Source organism: Psammomys obesus, unplaced genomic scaffold (assembly GCF_907164565.1).
Source record: "Psammomys obesus unplaced genomic scaffold, mPsaObe1.curated_primary_1811, whole genome shotgun sequence".
In the NCBI taxonomy this organism is placed as follows: Eukaryota; Metazoa; Chordata; class Mammalia; order Rodentia; family Muridae; genus Psammomys; species Psammomys obesus.
Genome location: NW_026592481.1, coordinates 4,843,338 through 4,866,610, shown reverse-complemented (window position 1 = coordinate 4,866,610; position 23,273 = coordinate 4,843,338). Strand labels below are relative to the sequence as shown.

Genomic DNA, 23,273 nt, shown 5'->3' with positions numbered 1-23,273 from the left:
TCTTGAAATCTCACACATTTCAGTGCTCTCCACTGTTTCCAAAAGGAAATTCTCTACTTAGGTTGATGGGCATTGGCAGATGGGACTGGATGGGTGCAATCTTTTCTCCTGCTTGCAGAATTTGTTCCAGGGGAAATAGAGGTACCTATCTTTTCAACTGGTTACAAGATTTATTCTTTATTTCAAAGAATTACTCTTCAGAAGAGTGGGAAATTGTTTTTAGCCTCCAAAAAGTCTTTATTTTTATTGATGAAAGGTATTCCTTGAGCTGATTGCCTACCAGAGTGTTTGAAATATGTGCTCACATTGCAGTCTCCAGGAACATGCCCTTACATTTAATAGGCACACATGTGACTGTGGCCATGGCCTGACAGATAGGTAACCTCTGTTTTCTTTTCTTTCACTTGAATAATCCAGATGATGAAAACAAGCTAAAGCTTTGAGAAAGGAGAAAGGGCCCAGACTATGTTTGTATCAGAATTAAAAATATCCTCCCATCAGCTACTTTGGAGCAAATAGTCCAGCACATTCTTCTGAAAAGAACGTTTAAGCAACTCCCTTAAATGAGTACCTGTCAAATGTTAACACTTGTTGGAATCTTCCAGAAACTTGTTTAAATGCACTGGGCTATATGTCTGTGTGAAGTATCTGATTTGGCAGCCCTAAAGTGGGGCCCACAAGTTATGTTTCTGCCAAGCTCCCAGGTGATACTAATGCTGTTGGTCCATGAACCACACTTAGAGAATCAGTCTTCCCAAACATAGTGCCGACACTTATTCATTGTGGTCCAGGTATGGCTGTAATGAAAGCTGAGAGACGACATTCCACCACAGACAAGACAAAACAAATCTTTCAGAGTCTCACAGGCTGAGTTTTCTGCACCATACCTTTTATTAACTACAGTGCAAACGGTGATTACAACCCAACATCATGCTTACTATCCATTCCTGCTGAGATTTCATCCACTGGAAGGTTTCTATAAATAGCTTCCAGAGAAACACCTGATGCTGTTTGTCTGTAGTGACTGTAACAATAGCCACACCTGGTTCTTTTGTTTATATAGGCTTGGGATAAACCTCTCTGAGCCATCACAACTCCACTTTCCCTGATGGAGATGGCGAGGTTGGGTACACTGTTCTCATCTGCTATGGCTCATTGATTCTTCCTTGTCTTATGTCTGCTCTTTAGGGTGCCAGTGCTTATATTCTGAATTACTTAATGTACATTCTGTGGGCATTGCTGTTTGCATTTCTCGCTGTCTCCCTGGTACGTGTGTTTGCACCATATGCCTGTGGCTCTGGCATACCTGAGGTAAGTTGTTGCTGAAGTACTGTGTGCCAGCTATAATACCCACAATGAGCATGCTTGGTAGTCCCTATTGGTTAGTTCATTTAGTAGTTAAGGAAACTAAAATGCAAACCAATTAAAGTACTTCCCTAAAAAGTCTCTAAGCTGAAAAGCTTTGAATTGGGCCCAGCAGTCTGGCTTCACAATGAGTACTACTGTATTAAGCAGTTTTGATCTGTTGCTTCTGCAATGATTAGACCTCTTCCTTGTAAGCCAAGATAAACTCTTAAAGCCTAAAGAAACTGAGTTCACAAAACATACATATAAATGTGCTACTGTAGTAATTCTATGACGTAATGTGAAAAACAGACAATAGTGGAGAAGTATCACTGGGAAAGATTACTGGTGATCAGAAGCTTCTGCCATATTGTGCCTTTCTGGTGACAGAAAAGTTAAAAACATTAACTCTATTTTTAGAACATTATAGTAGGAATATGCCTCTGTGACAGTATGGTTCTTGTAAATAGCTTTCAGCAATTTCTTGTAACCAATGTATCAAGAAAGTGACCTCATCATTCACTGAGACCAAGCTTGAAGTCTGGGAGAATCTGCTGGGTAAAATGATGGTAATAGAGCTGACTCCTGAATATTCCCAGGCACAATGGTAACCAGAATTCATAAAATACCTTGCATGTTTACTCTAGTCCGAATACTTCCATTGTTCCTTGAGTGGAAATGGATAGAGTAAGTTAAAAGTCGAGTTGTATGCTGATGGTGGCACTGGGTTTCTGTCTGACCTTTTGCTTTTTAAATTTTTATTTATATAAAAATTGGATACATGTATCTAAGGCTATAGTGAAATGTTCTGTGTAGCCAAGGATGACCTTGAATTACTTATCCTCCTGTATCAATTTCCCAGGCTCAGGATTTGCAAGTGTGCACTACTAGGCTTGGTTTATATGTTACTGGAAAATGAACCCAGATCTAACACTCAACTAACTTAACTACCTCCCCAGTCCAGTGTACCTTCTGTACACTGATGCTGGTGCATGTAGTTCTCACAAAGGCATAGATGATGTATAAGGAAGATGTACTGAAAAGTAAAATATAGGCTTTCTTCAGAAAAGAGAGTAAAAATATATATTGATATTGTCATACTGAATCTTTGGCACTTTATTTTGACATATTACTTCAAGAGGACCTAAGCCGAACTGCTTTACCACCTCTGTTAGCCAGTGTTCTATTACTGTGAAGAGACACCATGACCATGACAACTCCTATAAAGGAAAGCACTTAATTGGGAGCTTGCTTATATTTTCAGAGGTTTCATGCATTGTCATCATAACAGGGAACATGGTGTCATGCAGAAAGACATTAATGCTGGAGAAGTACCTGAGAGTTCTATGTCTAGAAGACAGAGAGAATGAGACAGACAGACAGACAAGGCTGGGCTTGGGCTTCTGAAACCTCAAAGCCCAACTCCCAACATAATTTCTTCAACAAGGCCACATTTCCTAATCCCTCCCAAGTAGTACTACTCCCTGATGACTAAGCATTCAAACATATGAACCTAAGGGGAACATTCTTATTCAAACCTCCACACAACTCTATTTCTTCTGCACAGCTAATTCTGCTCTAATGAAGTGTATACACTTTGAAAGCATATGGTACTATGAAAAATGGCATACTGAAAACCATAGGTTTATGAGGAAAATAGGTCAGAGTGGGGGTCATAATATCAAAACCTAACACACATACACAGAGAAACCTGCTAAGAATAGTATCACAATGTCATGAACATTACATGGCCTCCACATATGTAAATACTACAATAAATAAATACTTCACTTATTGAAAAACTTCGATGTTTGCTTGTGGAAAGTTGAGGCTAACAGGATTGTAGCTTAAAAGAACTAAAGTGATGTACATCCAAAAATCAATAGAAAGTTGTCACAGGGGATACAGGCAGCCATGGCACCTTAGCAGAGGTTTGAGATGGTAGGCATTAGAGTCATATTAAAATGCACATTTTGTGCTTTCCTACACAGCTCAGTTCAACTAGAGGCTCTATTCACATTGTATTTCTCTATTCACATTGTATTTCTCTGGAGGGAAATTATCCATAAAGCAAAATTTGCATTGTTTAAACTCTTCTCTGATGAATGAATAGCATAGGTGGCAATTTGTATATTCAAAGAAAGTATTATTGCAGATCTGGCTTATTATTTGCTACTCAACGCCTAAGGGACCCTGGAAAAATTAAAAGGATAGATAATTATTACTGTTACAGTTACGATCTTACTGTCCACTAATAGGTATGTTTTTACTCAAGCTTTTACCCGCAAAGGAAGATAGTTATTAGGGATACTAAAACAGCAATAAATTGCATGCTGGATCAATCCTCTTCTCCTTTCCAAGAACCAGAGAAAAATGGTTTTGCTGGTAATCTTGGAGACAGATATGACCTTTCTTTCTTCTCCAATGTGGCTATCTTATAAAATAAATTTTTATTTCTTATTACTTTGTGTGTGTGCACGTTGTGTACCAACATATGAGAGTCTCTACACATATGATAGTGCTTGTGTGGAAGTCAGAGGAAAACTTTGCGGAGTCATTTCTCTCCCTCCACTTTTATATGGGTGCTGGGAATTGAACTAAGGTCATAGGTCATTAAGCTTGATTTGTAAGTGTTGTTGTTGTTTTTTTTTCATGCTGAGCGATATTACTGACTCCAAAGTAGATATCATCTTTGATGACAGTTGCACATTCAAGTTTCTTATGTGACAAAATGGAATGTGACACAGATGATGCTCATAACAGTAATGTAAAGTGTGCAAAATAAAAGTGGATCATTACCTTAAGCATGGTTCTATTCAGATGGCAGCCACAGGTAGCTACAATGAAACAACCTATGTACTATCTTGATCAAGGAAAGCAACTGAATTATTGGAAGTGGAGGGGGAAGAAGGAAGGTTCTACTGAGGAGGCAAACAAGGCTTTCAAAGGCATGTACTGAGTAAAATATATGTGGGTGATTTCCCTACTTACACGTTTATTTTTCAAGACAGGGTTTCTCTTTTGTAGCCTTGGCTGTCCTGGACTCACTTTGTAGCCGAGGCTGGCCTCCAACTCATAGATATATGCCTGCCTCTGCCTCCCCAAATGCTGGGATTACAGGTGTGTGCCACCACACCTGGCCTATTAACACTCTTTTAACCACATACAATTACTTAAAAAACTTTTAATTGATTCTTTAGGATTTCATATCAAGCACCCCAATCTTACTCATTTCCCCATCCTTCCATATTTGCCCTCTGCTCTTCCAAACCCCTCCAAAAGAAAATAAAAAATTAAAATAAAAAATAAAAAAAATATCTCACTGTGGATACTGTACTGTGTCAAGCAGTATACACTTTTGTCTAAATATCTTTGCATGCAAATGTTCATTGCAATGAGTCATTGGTCTGGTTCAAAGTTTCTGTCTTCTGCTACATTATCAATATTGGATCCTCACAGAGACTCTTTTAGGATATCCTGTTGTTGCCTATGTTGTGGAGATCTGCTGTGTTGTACCTGAAGGACCAGCCTCTTCACACACTCCAGCAGTTCACAGATGGGGTAGATTTTGGGGTGGGCTAATTCAAAGCCCTGGATCTGAGCGTGGGTGATACCTGAGTTGGTCAGCCTGCCAGCTCTCCTTCACCCACACCACCAGGGCCAGCTCTCTAGCACAATATCAGTTAGCACTTAAGATAGTCTGAAAGTTTCATGAACCATTAGTGGTCTCACAGTCAAGGTTGGCTAGTATGAGTCAGCAGTAACAATGCCTGCACTGTTAGTGTAGCAGAGCTGGAAATCCTTTACCTAGGAAGACAGAACTTACCATGGTTCTTGGAGAAGATGGACAAAGAGAAAAGTCTATGTCAATATATATTTTGTTCTTAAAGAAACTTCTCTGAAAGGCAAATGGGATAGACATCAGAAGATGGAGAAAACAGGGAACAGAACAGAAGCCTACCAGAGAGGGCCTCTGAAAGACTCTATCCAGAAGGTTATTAAAGCAGATGCTGAGAGTCGTAACCAAACTTTTGGAAGAGTGCAGGGAATCTTCTGAAAGAAGGGAGAGATAAAAAGACCTGGAGGGAACAGGAGCTCTACAAGGAGAGAAACAGAACCAAAATATCTGGGCCCAGGCGTCTGTTCTGAGGTTGATACTCCAACCAAGGACCATGCATGGAGATAACCTAGAATACCTGCACAGATGTAGCCCATGGCAGCTCAGTCTCCAAGTGGGTTCACTAGTAAGAAGAACAGGGGCCGTCTCTGACATGAACTCAGTGGCTGGCTCTAATATCACTTCCTCTGAGAAGGGCAGCTTTACCAAGCCACAGAGGAAAACAATGCAGCCAGTCCTGATGAGACCTGATATGCTAGGGTAAGAGGGAAGAGGAGAAAGACCTCTGCTCTCAGTGGGCTAGGGAAGGGGCATGGGAGGAGAAGACAGAGGGGGGAAGGGATTGGGAGGGGAAGAGGGAGGGGGCTACAGCTTAGATCCAAAGTGAATAAATTGTAATAACTAAAAAAATTATATATATATATATATATATATATATTTCTATATAAAGAAGCTACTCTGAGTCAATAGCCGGGTTACAGTGGAAACTGATTTAAATTAGGAGTTGAGGACATGTTGCTTCACATTAGTAAAAGTATAGGCTGAGCTGCTTACAAAAGCTGTTATATCTTACTGGAGTCATGTGATCTGGTGGAATATGTTGATGGCAGGTGACAAAGAGCAGAATGAACACAATGCACATAGGTACATATTCACGTTTTTATGATGCTGATGATGAGACTGACAAGCTCTCTGCTACTGAGCTACAAATTAGACAAGTGAATTTTCAAAACTGCTCATCCTTCTAAGAATTTTCTTCCACAATATTTTGATTATTTAAGATAAAAATCCCCTTGGTAACTTTTTAGGCAGGTTCTCACATATAACTCAAACTGTGTGGAATTACAATGTGACACAGGCTGCCCGTTTTATTTATGCTTCATCAACTATTCATCAATTTTCATCAGTCTTTTTATTTATGCTCTCTGTGTCCTGCCTGGGATTACAAATGTGCATCACCATACCCACTATAAAGATTTTGAAATGCTAATTTAGAGATTTTTTTTCTGTGTATTAAATACAGAAGTATAAGTCCTGTAAATCATGTTTGAAAATGAGCTCTCTGGCTAAGGAAATGGCTCAATAGGTTAGAGGGATTACTGTATAAGCATAGGGCTTGAATTTGAATATTCAGCACTCAAGTAAAAGTTGAGTTTGGCTGCACGTTCCTATAACATCAGCCTTATGGAACAGATAGATGGGCAGATCCTAGAAACTCAATGACCAGCCATCCTAGCTGAAACAGTAAGCTTCATGTTCAGTGGGAAATCTTCTATGAATGGAATAAGTAGAGAATGAAGAGAAGATACCTAGCATCCTCCTTTCATCTCTATATGTGTATACACGGTGCATACACCAGTGTGCATGTACCCTTATAACACATATCCATACAAATAGCATGAAAGCAAGCACTCTAGTTTATTAGACTTAGAAAGCAAGTCTAGTGTCTTAGACTTAGTTTGTAGAGACCTGAATTTCTCTTGAACCTCTCAATTCCCAAAGGCCACAAGTATTGACTACCAACTGGACAAGAAATTTCACCCTCTCAAATCTTATTCTTCACTGATTTCTTTTCTCGACCAAATATGAGCATTCACATAAACATTTATTGATCAGAAAGAGCTTTGCTTAAGGGTGCCACCACCTAGTAAGAGTCTCTGCAATACATCTCACTAAAGCCCTGCTTGCTCCAGATTCTCTCAATTCATATTAAAATAATTAGATTTGGGCATCTCTCGGGAATGAATCTGTTTTCTTTAGTTCCTAATTTGATCATGACAATTTTATAAAATCATTTTAGAGAATTACAAAATACCTATTACATTGTTCAATTCACCATATGTCATTGCTGGCAAAGGCTCAGATAATTTAGATGCTTGTGATTTTTAAGTGGTATTATGCTTTTAACCTGAACCCCAGGGTACAAATCCATATTAACTAACTGACAAAAAATATAGATATTTTTATTTGAGGCAACAAAAAGGTCTAGACTGTGTCAGGCGTAATCAAACATCCCTTCAATACAGAGATCTGAGAGTCCCAGAGCACAGGCTCAATTAGAGCAACTACCACTAGTTAAATGCTAGTTTAACCACAACTGGTTTGTCTGAGTAGTTAGACTAGTTCAAAGAATACTGTTTGATTACATCTACGAGTCCTCTTATTCTGTGAGAAGGAACACAGATTTTTGGGATATCTGTGTATGTCTCTCTCTCTCTCTCTCCCTCCTCTCCTCTCTCTCTCTATGTATGTATGTGTGTGTGTGTGTGTGTGTGTATTTTTACCTCCTCCATTTCCCTCTCCCTTTTTGTTCTCATCCTCTTTCTCTCTTCTTCAAAATTGAGAGAGAGAAAGTATTATCTGTGGTGCACACCTATAATCTCAGCACCTGTGAGGTGGAGGCAGGAGAATCAGGTCAGCTTGGCCTAAATAGTGAGACCCCATCTTAGTCCTAGCCCATTAAAAGGCAAGAGATGAAATCTTGAGATAAAAAGAATCCAGTCGAACTCAACAGCAGGCTCTTTGACCTCCCCACCCTCCAAGGGGGAGCAATCCTGCTAAGCCAGAGGAGGACTTTGCAGCCAGTCCTGAAGATACCTGATAAAACAGGGTCAGATGAAAGGGGAGGAGATCCTCCCCAATCAGTGGACTTGGAAAGGGGCAGGGAGGAGATGAGGGAGGGAGAGTAGGATTTGGAGGGAATGAAGGAGTAGGATACAGCTGGGATACAGAGTTAATAAAATGTAACTAATAATAAAAATAAAAAACAAATAAAAAATTTAAAAAAATAATCCCGTCCACAGCCCTTTAAAATTTGAGGGTTAGCCCATTCATAACCTCCTCAAATCAACAAAGTTGACAAGATAAACAATATAAGTAAGCACTGAAAAACCAATTTTGTTTCAGTGATGACTCTTAAAGATTGAGAAATTAGGGATATTTGCGTTACTTTTTCCAGGAGCCAAGCATTTTAGACTCATCTGGCTGTAAAATACCCTTTGCCTTGGCTGCATCTCAGGGCAGTTACATTAGATCTTTGCTGGGAAAGCTAGTTCTTGATTCGGTCTTTGAAGGGAGAGTTACTCCTTGATATTTTCTAGTTTGCCAAGTGATTTTGATGAAGTTGAGAAGCATTGTGTTTGCTGTTTGAGAAGTCGTTTTACTTGGCTAGGTAGTGTCCACAAGAAGACACTTTTCTGTTATGTAAATGACATTGACAAGGGAAAACATTATTCCATAACTTAGCATACAATTGGGAAAACTGTTTAAAGAATTTGATTAAGTGACCTAGGATCTCATGATTCTAATTAGTGAGTTGAAAGTTGCTAGCTCAAAGGTAAACATTCACTCTTTATAGTCTATTGTGGCAGATGTTGGAGGTAGTGAACCACTAGGAAAAATGAACTTCAGTATGCAAAGTCCATCATAGATACTGGTATCCAACTGAATTCTAGACAAAGTTTTAAACGCACTTGTAAAAATAAAGTGGTTATTTGGCATTGATAAAATGGAGCAAATCTGCAAAGGAGTAAGAGAGTAGTTCTCTCTACTCAAACTCATTTTCAATAGGAAACAATGGGAACAATATGATCTTTACATATGAAAACTTCATAGTGAAATCCATCATTTTGTATGCTAAAAGTATCTATTTAAAATAGCAATGTATGACAGGGCATAGTGGTACACACTTTTAATTCCAGCACTCAAAATACAGAGTCAGGTGAATTTTTTTCTTTTTTTAATTTTAATTTTTATAAATTGCAGTTTGTTCATTTTGTATCCCCCCTGTAGCTCCCTCTCTCCTCCCCTCCCAATCTCACCTTCCCTCCCCTTTCTCTACCTATGCCCCTCCCCCAGTCCACTGATAAGGGAGATCTTCCTCCCTTTCCTTCTGATCCTAGTCTATCAGGTCTCATCAGGACTGGCTGAATTGTCTTCCTCTGTGGCCTGGTAAGGCTGCTCCCCGCTTAGAGGGAAGTGATCAAAGAGTAGGCCAATCAGTTTATGTCAGATACCATCCCTGTTCCCATTACTATGGAACCCACTTGGACACTGAACTTCCATTGGCTACATCTGTGCAGGAGATGGTTGGGTATCAGTCTCAGAAAAGACCACTGTGCCCAGACTTTTTGGTTCTGTTGTTCTCCTTGTGGATCTCCTGTCCTCTCCAGGTCTTACTATTTCCCACTTCTTTCATAAAGTTCCCTGCACACTACCCAAAGGTTGGCCATTAAATCTCAGCATCTGGTTTGATACCCTGCAGGGTAGAGCCTTTCAGAGGCCCTCTGTGGCAGGCTCCTGTCCTGTTCCCTGTTTTCTCCTTCTGATGACCATCAGCTTTGCCTTTCTGGATTGAGCATTTTAGCCAAAGTCCTCCTTCTTGATTAGTTTCTTTAGGTGTACAGATTTTAGTAGGTTTATCCTATATTATATGTCTAATATCCATTTATGAGTGAGTATATACCCTGTGTGTCCTTCTGCTTCTGGGATACCCTACTCTGGATGATCTTTTCTAGTCCCTACCATTTGCCTGCAAATTTCATGATTTCCTTGTTTTTTATTGCTGAGTAATACTCCATTGTGTAGATGTACCACAATTTCTGTATCTATTCTTCCACTGAGGGGCATCTGAGTTGTTTCCAGCTTCTGACTATTACAAATAAAGCTGCTACAAACATGGTTGAGCAAATGTCCTTGTTGTGTACTTGAGCATCTTTTGGATATATGCCTAGGACTGGTATAGCTGGATCTTGAGGAAGCACTATTCCTAATTGTCTGAGAAAGCACCAGATTGATTTCTAAAGTGTTTGTACAAGTTGACATTCCCACCAGCAATGGAGGAGGGTTCCCTTTTCTCCACATCCTCTCCAGCATGTGTTGTCATTTGAATTTTTGATGTTAGCTATTCTGATGGGTGTAAGGTGAAATCTCAAGGTCATTTTGATTTGCATTTCCCTGATGACTAAGGACGTTGAACATTTAAGTGTTTCTCTGCCTTTCGATATTCTTCTACAGAGAATTCTCTGTTTAGCTCTGTACCCAAGTTTTTAATTGGATGACTTGATTTGTTGCTCTTTAACTTCTTTAGTTCTTTATATATTCTGGATATTAGCCCTCTCCCAGATATAGGGTTGGTGAAGATCTTTTCCCAATCTCTAGGCAGTCTTTTTGTTCTGACGACAATGTCCTTTGATTTACAGAAGCTTTTCAGTTTCATGAGGTCCCATTTATTGATTGTTGCTCTTAGAGCCTGTGCTGTTGGTGTTCTGTTCAGGAAGTTGTCTCCTCTGCCAATGAGTTCAAGGCTCTTCCCCACTTTTTCTTCTAACAGGTTTTGTGTGTCTGGTTTTATATCGAGGTCTTTGATCCACTTGGACTTTAGTTTTGTGCAGGGTGATGAGTATGGATATATTTGCATTTTTCTACATGTAGATATCCAGTTAGACCAGCACCGTTTGTTGAAGATGCTATCTTTTTTCCATTATACGATTTTGGCATATTTGTCAAAGATCAGTTGTCCATAAGTGTGTGGGTTTATTTCAGGATCTTCTATTCGATTCCATTGATTCACCAGTCAGTTTCTATGCCAGTATCATGTAGCTTTTAGTATTGTTGCTCTATGGTACAGCTTGAGATCAGGGATGGAGATACCTCCAGAAGATCATTTATTGTAGAGGATTGTTTTAGCAATTCTAGGTTTCTTGTCATTCCATATGAAGTTGAGAATTTTTCTTTAAAGGTCTGTAAAGAATTGCATTGAGTCTGTAGACTGCTTTTGGTAAGATGACCATTTTTACTATGTTAATCTTGCCAAGACAAGAACATGGGAGATCTTTCCATCTTCTGGTATCTTCCTCTAATTCTTTCTTCAGAGACTGGAATTTTTTTCATATAAGTCTTTGACTTTCTTGGTTATGGTCACACCAAGGTACTTTATGTCTTCTGTAGCTAACTTGAAGGGTGTTGTTTCCCTAATTTCTTTCTCAGCCCTTTTGTCCTTTGTATACAGGAGGGCTACTGACTTTTTTGAGTTAATTTTGTGTTCAGCCACTTTGCTGAAGGTTTTTATCAGCCAAAGGAGTTCTCTGGTAGAATTCTTGGGGTCACTCAGGTATAATATCATATCATCTGCAAATAGTGAATCTTTGAGTTCAAGGCTAGCCTGGTCTATGTAGTGAGTTCCAGTCCAGACAGGGCCACATAGTGAGACCCTCATCTCAAAAAAAAAAAAAATTGTAGTAGTACTAGTGTACACCCCAAGTTGCAAAAATATGTAAGTGCCTAATTAAAATGAAAAAGGCATTAATGTTAGGTGAATAAACAAACAAAATGAAAACTTTTTGTTGTTATAATTCTTTTATTTGGTTAATTACTGGTGTTAATCTCTTACTGAGCTTACTCTATGAATTAAACTTCAATATGGCATATATACCCTTTGGCATAACCTCAGTTTCAGGTGTCTAGTGGTGATCATCAGATGTATCTCCATGGGTAAGAGAGCTACTGTAATAAGATACAAACTTTTGCTGGCACAAAATTTTAGTCAAATAAGGAACTGATATAGCCTTCCATCCCTGGGACTTAGTGAGTCTGGTTCAGTTTCTTTCCTAGCCCTGGACCAATGTACTACACTTGCCCTCACTCTCCATCTTTTGTTGCAGATAAAGACTATTTTAAGTGGCTTCATAATCAGAGGCTACTTGGGGAAATGGACCCTGCTAATCAAGACTGTCACCCTGGTACTGGTTGTGTCCTCCGGCCTGAGCCTTGGGAAAGAGGGGCCACTGGTGCATGTGGCTTGTTGCTGTGGCAATTTCTTCAGCAGCCTTTTCTCAAAGTATAGCAAGAATGAGGGCAAGAGGCGTGAGGTGAGCCAGCTCCCTTTTACCTCCACTGGCAGGGAACATAGCTTCTTAGAGTCCTTACCTCATCTTACCAGCCCTTATTCTATGCCCCAACCCCCAGCTCACCTTTAACTATTTGATTTGCAGGTGCTTTCAGCTGCAGCTGCAGCTGGTGTCTCTGTGGCCTTCGGTGCTCCTATAGGAGGTGTGCTCTTCAGTCTAGAGGAGGTGAGAGCGGGCAGAAAGCACTTTCGTGGTTTGGAGTGGCCAGAAATACGTGGGTAGTTGACAGACGTTTTGAATAAGCTTCACATAGTTAATTGAGCAACATAATTTCTGCTATTAAATGTGTTCTCATATACTATTTTTTAAAATTGCCAATGTTTTTGGAGAGATTTCTAGTGTGGAAATAAAGACAACCTAGTTTCCAACTTGGTTTTGGAACATAATAGATCTTTCCAGGGTTAACAAAGACTTTTCTGAAAAGATCAGGATATTTAATTATGTAAGTTTCATGAGCCACACTTTTTGCCACAGCCAGTTGACTGACTGTACTTGCAGCAATATCTATGAGTAGGCATATGACTATGTGGCTGAAAACTTTCTTTATGGGCTTTGAAATTTCACCTTTATTTAGTTCTTAGCTGTCACAGAAATGTTATTTTGTGAACAAATATTTCAGGTAATAAGTAGTTACTTTTGTTCCCCTAACCATTCATAAATATAAAAACTCTGCTGCTTAAAAATATATTTTGTGAGTTAGAATTGATTTGTAGACCAGAATTTTCCAGCCCTCAATCTCTTTTGTCATTCACACAATAAGAATTCTTGAGTTTGGGAGGATTTCTGTGAAATGAACAGTATTATGAGTAAATACATTATCTTTTGTTCATTTTTGCGGTGCTGGGACAAAACTTGGGCCTGGAGCATACCGAACATGTGCTATACCTCTGAGTTACACCCTAAGCATTTTATTTCTCTTATGAATATAGCACAAACCCATTTTAATTAAAGCTGCCCAACTTTTGCTATTTGTTTATTAATGTTTATAGTACGAGGGACTGAACCCAGGATCTTATGATTGCTAGACAAACATCGTACTACCAAATTGTATTCTCAGCTCACCAATCTATATTTAGACATTAATTTTCTTAAGGATTTTTTTGGTCACAACTAAACCTAAACTGATAAAGTGAGTGGCATATATTTTTTGTTTTGACTGTGTCCTTTATGCCAAATTCTATCAATTAGCTGCTAATCAAAGGGAAAGGCTCCAGCAGTCCATTATTTGGTTACTGATTTTCTATTTTTTTTTCTAGGTCAGTTACTACTTTCCTCTGAAAACCTTGTGGAGGTCATTTTTTGCAGCCCTGGTGGCAGCCTTCACACTGCGTTCCATCAACCCCTTTGGAAATAGTCGCCTGGTTCTTTTTTACGTGGAGTATCATACACCCTGGTACATGGCTGAACTCTTCCCCTTCATCCTACTTGGAGTCTTTGGGGGTTTGTGGGGAACCCTCTTTACACGCTGCAACATTGCCTGGTGCAGGAGGCGTAAAACCACCAGGTTGGGGAAGTACCCAGTGTTGGAGGTCATTGTGGTGACAGCCATCACAGCCATCATTGCCTATCCCAATCCATACACTCGTCAGAGTACCAGTGAGCTCATCTCTGAGCTGTTCAATGACTGTGGGGCTCTTGAGTCCTCTCAGCTCTGTGACTACATCAATGACCCCAACATGACTCGGCCTGTGGATGACATTCCGGACCGGCCAGCTGGGGTTGGGGTTTATACAGCCATGTGGCAGCTGGCTTTGGCATTGATCTTCAAAATAGTCATTACTATATTTACCTTTGGCATGAAGGTAAGTGAAGCAGAAAAAAAGGGGGAGGGCATGTTTTTCTGAGTACAGCACATTAGTCTCCAAAATAAAATTATGATTTGAAGAAGAACACTGACCTTTCTGTAATGTTCTCATGTGCGTGGTCTTCTTTTAATTGAAAGGAAATAATAATCTAAACAGCAAGCATATGAAGTACAGATCCTATTTTTATTTTCTTTTTTATTTATTTTTTTGACGAGTCCCACCATGGAAATCTGACTAGCCCAGAATTTGCTATATAGACCAGACCAGCCTTGAACTCACAGACATCTCATGCCTCATAAGAACTAGGATTAAAAGCATGTGGTACCACAATTGGCTATTTCCACTTTCTATTTGAAGAAGCTGTAGATGGCAGCTTGGTCCAACCCAATTTTTGATATATTTATGGGATACAGGGTTGGATGGACATCTAGTCACCTCATTGCCTTCTTAGAGAAATGCAGGTTTAGCTGCTAAGTGGTCAATGGCACAGTGGACAAAGAAAGCCCAATTTAGCCTCTAGTTCAGTCAATAAAACATCCCTCGAGAATCATCTATTTCTATAGAAATGTACTAGGTCTGAAGGGTACAGAATCCAGTACAAAATGCTGCCCTTGAAGGATACATGGCTCCTCTGGTGAGTTACCCCAAAGCCATCATTCACAGAAACTGTACTGAGCAGCATGCAAGCTACATCAGCATTTCAGGGCACAGAGTAATTGTTTCCCTTTCTAAATTCAAGTAGCACCATGGCATGGGCTATTTGTATACATCTTTTCTTGATGTCTTTGAGAACTGTGGATAATAGTGCATGCTTCCATTTTTGGAGAGAAGACAGGTTCTTTCATTTTGGTTTGAAGCACTGTTTTAACCCAGCTCAGATATACATACTTCCAAGGGCACTGAGACATTATTGCTTTCCTTTTCTCTTTGAGATGGTGTCTCTCTGTTTATATCACTCTGTCTCTGAACTTGTTATCCTCCTGCCGCTGCCTCCCTAATACTGTGATTATATATGTTAGTACCATACTTGGCCAAGTTGATCATTTTAAAGTATAGACTTCATTATCATTATGTATATCTACAATACAGTGTAGCCATTGTTTATTTAATTCAGAATATTTTCATTTCGTGAAGACACTGTATTAACAATTATTCTCCACTGGCTCCTCCTTTTGCAGCCATGTATGCGTTCTCTGACACTGTGGGTTTACCTATTTTGGACAGTTCATATGAATGGAATTAAATATGTGGCCTTTCATGTCTGTCACCTTTCACTCAGCATCATGGTTTTAAGGCTCATCGATGGTGTACCATGTTCTAATACTTTGCTCCTTTTATTGGCTAAGTAGTACTTCACTCTGTATATTCCACGTTTTCTTGATCCATTCATCTTTTCATGGGCATTTGGTTGGTTATACCTCTTAGCCGTTGTGAATAGTACCATTATTTCTATTTAAAAACATATCAGAATATACCATTCATACAGAGTTGGTCAGAGCTTGATAAATTTTCATAAAAACACACATGTGTGGACATTACCATTGCCATGTGGTATTTCAAAATGTTTTGTTTTTACTGAGTCTCAGAAATGATGACTTTGTAAGACACAAGATGACTCACTCTTATTCTTCAGTTCCTGTCAAAGGAATTTGTCTTTGTGTTCAAGGAAGATGTTATTAATACCTTTTGGTGCTTACTAAGAGAAGCCTACTTTGAAGTTAAGGAGTTAATGACTGTGGAGTTAGGAAAATTTAGAAAGAGTCAGTTTCTCAGAAATCATTCCAAATTGTAGAAATTGCATATGAGGCTGCCTCCTTCACTTTAGCGAGGTTAAAGATATGCTTCCATCCTCAGATTGATGGCTGCTGGAGTGGTAAAAAGAGCAGCGGCTGTGAGATCTAAAAGTTTGTTGAGTCTCAATGAACACTGGAGTCAGGGAGTTCGGTAGCACACATATGATCACCAGTTAAACCAAAATATGTTTTCATTAATAAAAGAAAACTCACCACTACTAAAACCTATTAGGCCACACAGTCTGCTTCTTTGCTGCCTCTGAGATGGCTGGAAATTATTCTGAAAGCTTCTTGGAAAATGAGTTTAGTAAGGAAAGGGAGGTTTTTCCTCCTCTCTCCCTGATAGATGTCCAGCCATCACCCTTTGAACAGGTCACTGAGTCTTTGAAAAGCTTTTGGAGGATTCAGGCCAGCAATGGTGACAATGCACTCAGTTTCTGTATTTTACCTGGGAGCAATTGAAGGCCTTTCTCATCCATTCTCATGCTGTGGCTTTGACATTTAATTTTCAAAGCCAGTGCGAATGACACAGCTGGGGGAGTGAGAAAGTGGTGAGAGACTCAGGTGGCAAATGCTGGTTTGGAATGTTATCTGCAGTGAAGCTTATCATTCTTTAATGCCCAGGCGACAAAGGGGTTGTCAAAGCATTTGTCTCACCTTTCCCCAGCTTACTTGTTGTAAAGAGCTGTGTCTCCTTTGAGGATCTAAGTGAAATGCAAATGTTGTCGGAATGGGAGACTCTCACTCTCCTTGGAACTGGGTGAATTGGGCCTCTTTTTCTCAGGCTGTCTTTTCTCTGTAATCTCCTTCAAGATTCCCTCAGGCCTCTTCATCCCCAGCATGGCCGTAGGAGCCATGGCAGGCCGGATGGTGGGAATTGGTGTGGAGCAGCTGGCCTACCATCACCATGACTGGATCATCTTCAGGAACTGGTGCAGGCCTGGAGCGGACTGTGTCACACCAGGACTCTATGCAATGGTGGGAGCTGCAGCCTGTCTAGGTACAGCTATAGGTGGGGAAGGAGGAGGGCAGGGTGGTGACATATCTTAGAAGTCAGACAGGAAGAAAAGAAATGGATTTGATCATTGGTTTCACCTGGGATAAGGGTAGACTATCCTCTGGTAACAAGTACATTTCTACATCTCTGTAGCTCATGCATTTTTCAACACACACACACACACACACACACACACACACACACACACACACACACCCTTTACATGTTTGCAGGTTCTCATCTGTTCAGTCTTTCAGAGCCCAGGGTAATGAAATCTCTATTGTCTTACAGCTGTATCATTTAAAACAAAAGTTCTCAATCTGTGGATTATGACTTCTTTCACGGGGGTCGTCTAAAACCATTGACAAACACAGATATTTATATTATGATTCATAATAGTAGGAAAATTACAATTATGAAGTAGCAATGAAAATAATGTTATGGTTGTGGGGAAAGAGGGGAGCAGCCCAAGGAACTGAATTAAAGGGTTGCAGCATTAAGAAAGTTGACAACTATTGCTCTAAAATATGGCTTCTCAACAAGGAGTGTTCTGTCTCTGCTAATATTTGGAATCACTTTTCCAAATAACTCTAAGTGCCACTTGTGTGTAGTGGGCAGAGAGAGCATTGACTTCTTAGTTTGGGAACATAGGACCTTCTTGACAGCACAGAATAGTGCAGCCCCAAATATCTTATATTTTATGGGCTAAGGTTAAGAAATCCTGGTTTAAGTTTATTAGAGTAGGATTTGGTTGCAATTGCCTAGGGATTCAAAGCCAGATCCCTGTCCAATCTAATATTCTTTAAAATCTCTAAAACTTTTTTTTGGCTTCTGAGTTGCTTGCATTGTGAGAAGCTTGGGTAGTCTGGTTGGATCCACTCATCAAAGAGCCATGTATATAACCTGGATGAATACAAAACCTGTGTTCCTTATTGGAGTAGAGCTTCCTGTCAGGCAATATACAGGTCCCTGATGCAAATCTGGGTTTAATAGAACCTGAGACCAGTTATCATGTGGGACTGACTCCTTAGAACAAGTATGGAAATGACTGAAAGGTCTCATTAGAGAACCTGCTTGGGCTGAAATTCTGGTCTGTCAACTTGTCTGTTTACAAAAATCACACATTCACGGGGTCTGTGGCTCAGCTTTCAGATCTCACTGTCCTTTTCTGTTTATAGGTGGAGTAACTAGGATGACAGTGTCACTGGTGGTCATCATGTTTGAATTGACTGGAGGTCTGGAGTATATTGTACCCCTGATGGCAGCGGCTGTCACCAGCAAGTGGGTGGCTGATGCCTTTGGGAAAGAGGGAATTTATGAAGCCCACATCCATCTGAATGGTTACCCATTTCTGGATGTGAAGGATGAGTTCACCCACCGTACCCTGGCCACTGATGTGATGCGGCCCCGGAGGGGAGAACCATCATTGTCGGTATTAACCCAGGACAGCATGACTGTGGAGGATGTGGAAACACTCATCAAGGAGACAGACTACAATGGCTTTCCTGTAGTGGTCTCCAGAGACTCGGAGCGCCTTATTGGCTTTGCCCAGCGGCGGGAGCTGATCTTGGCTATAAGTGAGTAAGGACAGGGAGGCACTCACGTTTTCTTCAGAGCCTAATGGTAGCTTTTGTAGGTCTAGAATCAGCACATGAGTTTCGGGAAATTGCTTGACAAGTCCCTAATATGTCACTCAAGTCTATGTCGTCAGTCTTAAACATGTGCATTTATGGGCAACACTAATTGAATTCAATAGGTTCTATGTACATAATATGTATATGCATATGTATAGAATAAGAGAACATGAAATTTAGAGGAGGATATGGCAAGGAAACATAAGAGGAATTGGAAAGAGAGAATGAGAGGTGCAAATGATATAAATACAGTGAATTCATATACTAAACTCTCAAAAATTTTATGATAAAAATATTTTTTTTAAAAAATCAGAGGCTTCTAAGCTTTGATTTAAGCATATTTATCATCTAGAATCAGGTTAAGATACAAGTTATGATTGAGCCAATTGCAGTGGCTCACACCTATAATCCCAGCTGAGGAGGCACAGGCAGGTGGAACTCTGTGAGTTCGAGGCCAGCCTGGTCCATAAAGGGAGTCCAGGATAGCCAAGACTATGTAGGGAAACCTTTTCTCGAAACAAAAACAACACAGAAACAACAAACAAACAACAACCACAAAAATTCTGATTGAACTGGCCCACTGGATCCTGACATTCTATATTCATTATGAGATTCCCAGTCATGCCGATGCTCCTGCTCCCAACTCACACTCTAAAGAATTAAGGTTTGAACTCAAGCCCTGAGGTAGGTATTCTGGGTTAGAAAGTGGTTGATGTGGGTACAGGCAGTCACTGGGGCTCCTTGATGCTGCTGCTTCTGCATTTTTTAAGGAATTGTTGTCTAAAGCTGACGGAAGGAATACTATAAGAAAAAAGTTGAATAGGCATAGCTTATGTTAAAAATGGACGAAAGGTAGTGTAGTCATCCCGCATAAGTAGAACATTCTCTCTGGTACTTCACTTAGTGCTGCATGTCTTTGCTTTAGTCCATGGCATTACCTCCAGTCCCACCAATTAGGGGCCCATCTGGCTTAGCAAGCAGTATCACTAGAAATTAGTTTGATGTGATTATGTTTTCCTTGTGTTTGACTTGAGGTCAGTTACCCTGAGGGTCAGTTATTTGGATAGCAGACATATGGGTAGGGTGTTCCAAAGACAAGCTGTTCAAAGAAGGAAATCCATGGATCCCCTTGTCCCAACGATGGCTGCAGTGGAAGGAAAGCAGGAGGTATATCTAGATAAGAGTTGTAGGGAGAGCTCCAGGCAAGGAAAAATAATGTGTCTTAGAGAACTAAAGTCCTCTGGACCTCAGGATGTAGCAGGTACAATGGTCATTATAGCCTATCTTCCCATGCATGGCCTACACTATGCCCTGCCCGCCAGCAGTCCTGCTTCATGATCTGTGAAAAAAATACCTCTATATCACGTGGGAGACAAGCCTCTGGCACAACTTTCATGCCCATAGGACAGTGTTATGGTCCACCACATCTTCCAGAATGCTCCTGCAGTTCAACAATAAGACCTTCCTCCTGCGTGACTGTGATTACCTCACTATAAACATGTCTTCACTAGACTGCTATTTATCCTTTGGCCTTTTGTTCCTATTTCCCAGGCACTTCCTTTTCTATTTTTAAAACTCCTTTCCCATATTAAATAGCTTAAAATATATTTAAGATCTCCTCCTCTAAAGCTTTCCAAATGTTAGTGTAGATAAGCACTGCCTTCTAACTTTAATGGTTAGTTCACACAGAAAGCAAAAGTTGCACTTACATTTTAGGTACCATGGCAAATTCTTTTGTGAGCGCTCAGGGATGTTTCTCTTTATATAGGTCTTGTTTTGGAATAGGGAGGTACCTTGAGGGGTAATTCTGCCTTACAAATAATGAGATCATTAAAAATTGTTTAAGTAGGGTTGGGTTTGTTTTAAAATAATGCAATCAGCAGCCTTTAAAATGCATTCAAGCCTCCCAAATCTTTTACACAATGGTTGAATTTAGAAACTGAAGTAATAAATGTCACAGAATCCATTACCTATTGTGCTGCTCCAGGCATACCTGCTAAGACACAGCTTACTAATTTTGCTTAAATCCATTACTGTAATCAAGTGGTAATTGGTAATTAGCATCAACTGGTTGGAGAAGAAACTTAAGCTCTGCAAGCATGGACCCACTCAGAAGCTATGTTTGGAATATGTGAAGAGGCATCATTTAGTGTAAATCATTTTTTCTGTGCATTTGATTAGGCCCATTTTAGTGTAGAATCTGTTATTTACATCACTTGTAGAAAGATGAGGGGTGTTTTGCTGAAAGGAATCAGACAAGCTGTTTTACCTAAGCCATGGAAATTGCAGGATCACCACATTCTGGTGGTGACATTCAGGAACTGTATTTGAGGAATTATATGCCCTTGTATGACTATTGATATAGGACATTAAACATTTTGCTAAAATCTCTCTCTTGCCAAGTTCACTTTTAAGGAGATTAAAAGCAGAGCTACTGCAATGAACATTCAAGAAAGTTATCATTAGTAAAGAATGAGAAATGAGGAAAATAACACTTTACATTCTGTTTGTTTCTCCTAAAACTGAGAAGCATTTTTAAGTTAGAAAACAAGGTAATGGAATTTGTAAAAGTGTTTACATACATATGTGTCATTATGTTCTGTCATTCATAATCCATTTCTAGAATACTAGAACACAGCCATTGTCTTTATATTAGAGAGTTATAGTTAGTGCCACCTTGCCGCCATCAGAGTTATTAGTAATTGGGTATGACCCTTGTTCAAATTCCTAGCAAGTGGACTTTTACCTCTCATTACTGTTTGAAAATATGAAGATCCTTCCGTACTCAGAAGAGCTCAGGCTCTTCAAGTCCTGGCTTATGCTATTAAGCAAGAACAGGTTCCAAGAGGACGTAGTGGAAAGCCACAGAGATGATTAAACGAATGGAAAGTTAAAGTTATGGGGAAGAATTAAGGGAACTCTAATTTTTTTTCATCTGGTGGTGACTTAATAATGATTCTCCAGCGTATGGAAGATGTTTACTTGAATAAAAGGATCCACATTCAGGACCTGAGAAGATAGGTATCAGATCTGCCAGACAAGCTCTGTAAGTGTAGAGGTTTCTCTCTGAAAGCACTGTTAATTACTGGAATGGGTCATGTGGAATAGTGGTGTTAATTACTTTCTGCTAAATGTTAAGTTATACGAAGTGTGTAAGATTTCTCCATGTGTTGCTAGGTAGTATCTTATAAAATAATCTTTTCCTTCTATGTAGTCGTTAGATCATGTCATACTGCTACTTAGCATGAGAGCAGTTGTTTCCAATTTTCCATTTTAACCTTTCTTGTTAATTGTGTTCATTTTATGGAAGCATTCTTATCCAACTGGATAATAGAGAGCATTGCTTCCCTGGAAGCAATTACTCTAAAGTAAAAGCTCTTAACCTTAATACCACTAACATTCGGCTGTGGTTGGGGATGTCCTGCACACTGTAGGGTGTTGAACAGCATCTTTGCTTTCTCCACTAAAATCCAGTGGCACTCCCAGTATCCATTTTGTGACAACCAAAAGGGCCACTAGACATTACCAAATTCCCCTGAGAGTGGGGCCAAAACTGTTCCCAGTTAAGAATTATTGCTCTGAGGCTACTCACAAGCTTGTTGGAGGTTTGAGTGTTTCTAATTTAAAATTTTTCCTCATCTATCACATTTTGTGAAATGCATAGCACCATCACTATATTAATTACCCGCTTTGCATCTGGCATTATTGCTGCTTCCAAAACATGGAATATGAGTTTGCAGAGCTTTAGCAAATGCTTATAAAATATATATCATTTCTAAAGGAGCTGTGTATGTCCACCAGAACTAGTTCTAGTGCAATATTATGATGAAGCCTTCTACATTAAAATATTGAGAGAAAAGTTCTTGAACTCTCAAACATTTAAAAATGATGTTTTTGTTGTATTTTAAAAGCAAAATTAATACATGCTTTTAAGTTATTGAAAAATTCAGAAAAATTTAGAAGGCACCCTCATTCTCACCACTGTTTAAAGAAGGCCATTATAGTTAGCATTTCAGTGCATTTTCTTCATATTTTGTGTCTTAAAATCTGTATGTTTGGGTGTTAAAGATATGGCTCAGGGGTATATGTATCACACCTTTTTCTCCAGAGTTTGAAACCTTACAATAAAACTTTATAATCTAGTTTCAAATTGACCTAGGAGAGTCATTCTGAAGAGATCAGCCATTGTTACCTGGAATAGCAAGAAACAGCTCAGATTCCCTTCTGACCCCAGCTAATGTTTACAATTCTTTATTGGTAGTGGGTAGCCCTTGGATATTTCTTTCTAATGTCTTTTCCATTATATAGGCCCTATTCTACATGACAAACAGCTAGATAAAGCGACATTTAGTAGATTTTATCAAATTCATGCATACATGAATTCATGTGACAAAGATTTTATGTTGATGCTGAAGATATTGCTTAGCAACTAAGAGCACTTGTTGCTCTTCCAGAGGATCCAAGTTTCATTCCTAGCACCCATGTCGGGTAGCTCATAGCTTCCTGTAACTCCAGTTCTAGCGTATCCAATGGCCCCTTCTCACCTTGACAAGCATACACACACAACACTCAAAACAAAAATAAATCTTTAACAAAATGTTTTGTGCCTACTACATGCTTAAATAGACTTGGTCTTGGCACAAGAGATACGCTACTGAGCAAGACTTCATTGAGG

At 39.6% G+C, this 23,273-nt stretch overlaps 1 protein-coding gene across 2 annotated transcripts in view; it reads left to right on the top strand.

Annotated features, from left to right (window-relative positions):
- Clcn4 (chloride voltage-gated channel 4) overlaps positions 1–23,273 on the top strand; it is a 78,916-nt gene that overhangs the window by 37,134 nt on the left and 18,509 nt on the right. For both annotated transcript variants that reach the window (XM_055613366.1, XM_055613367.1), the window contains 6 exons: positions 1,189–1,311; positions 12,124–12,330; positions 12,454–12,534; positions 13,626–14,171; positions 16,781–16,967; positions 18,143–18,541. In XM_055613366.1, the coding sequence (XP_055469341.1) occupies positions 1,189–1,311; positions 12,124–12,330; positions 12,454–12,534; positions 13,626–14,171; positions 16,781–16,967; positions 18,143–18,541 (1,543 nt within the window). The remainder of the gene's footprint in view (positions 1–1,188; positions 1,312–12,123; positions 12,331–12,453; positions 12,535–13,625; positions 14,172–16,780; positions 16,968–18,142; positions 18,542–23,273) is intronic.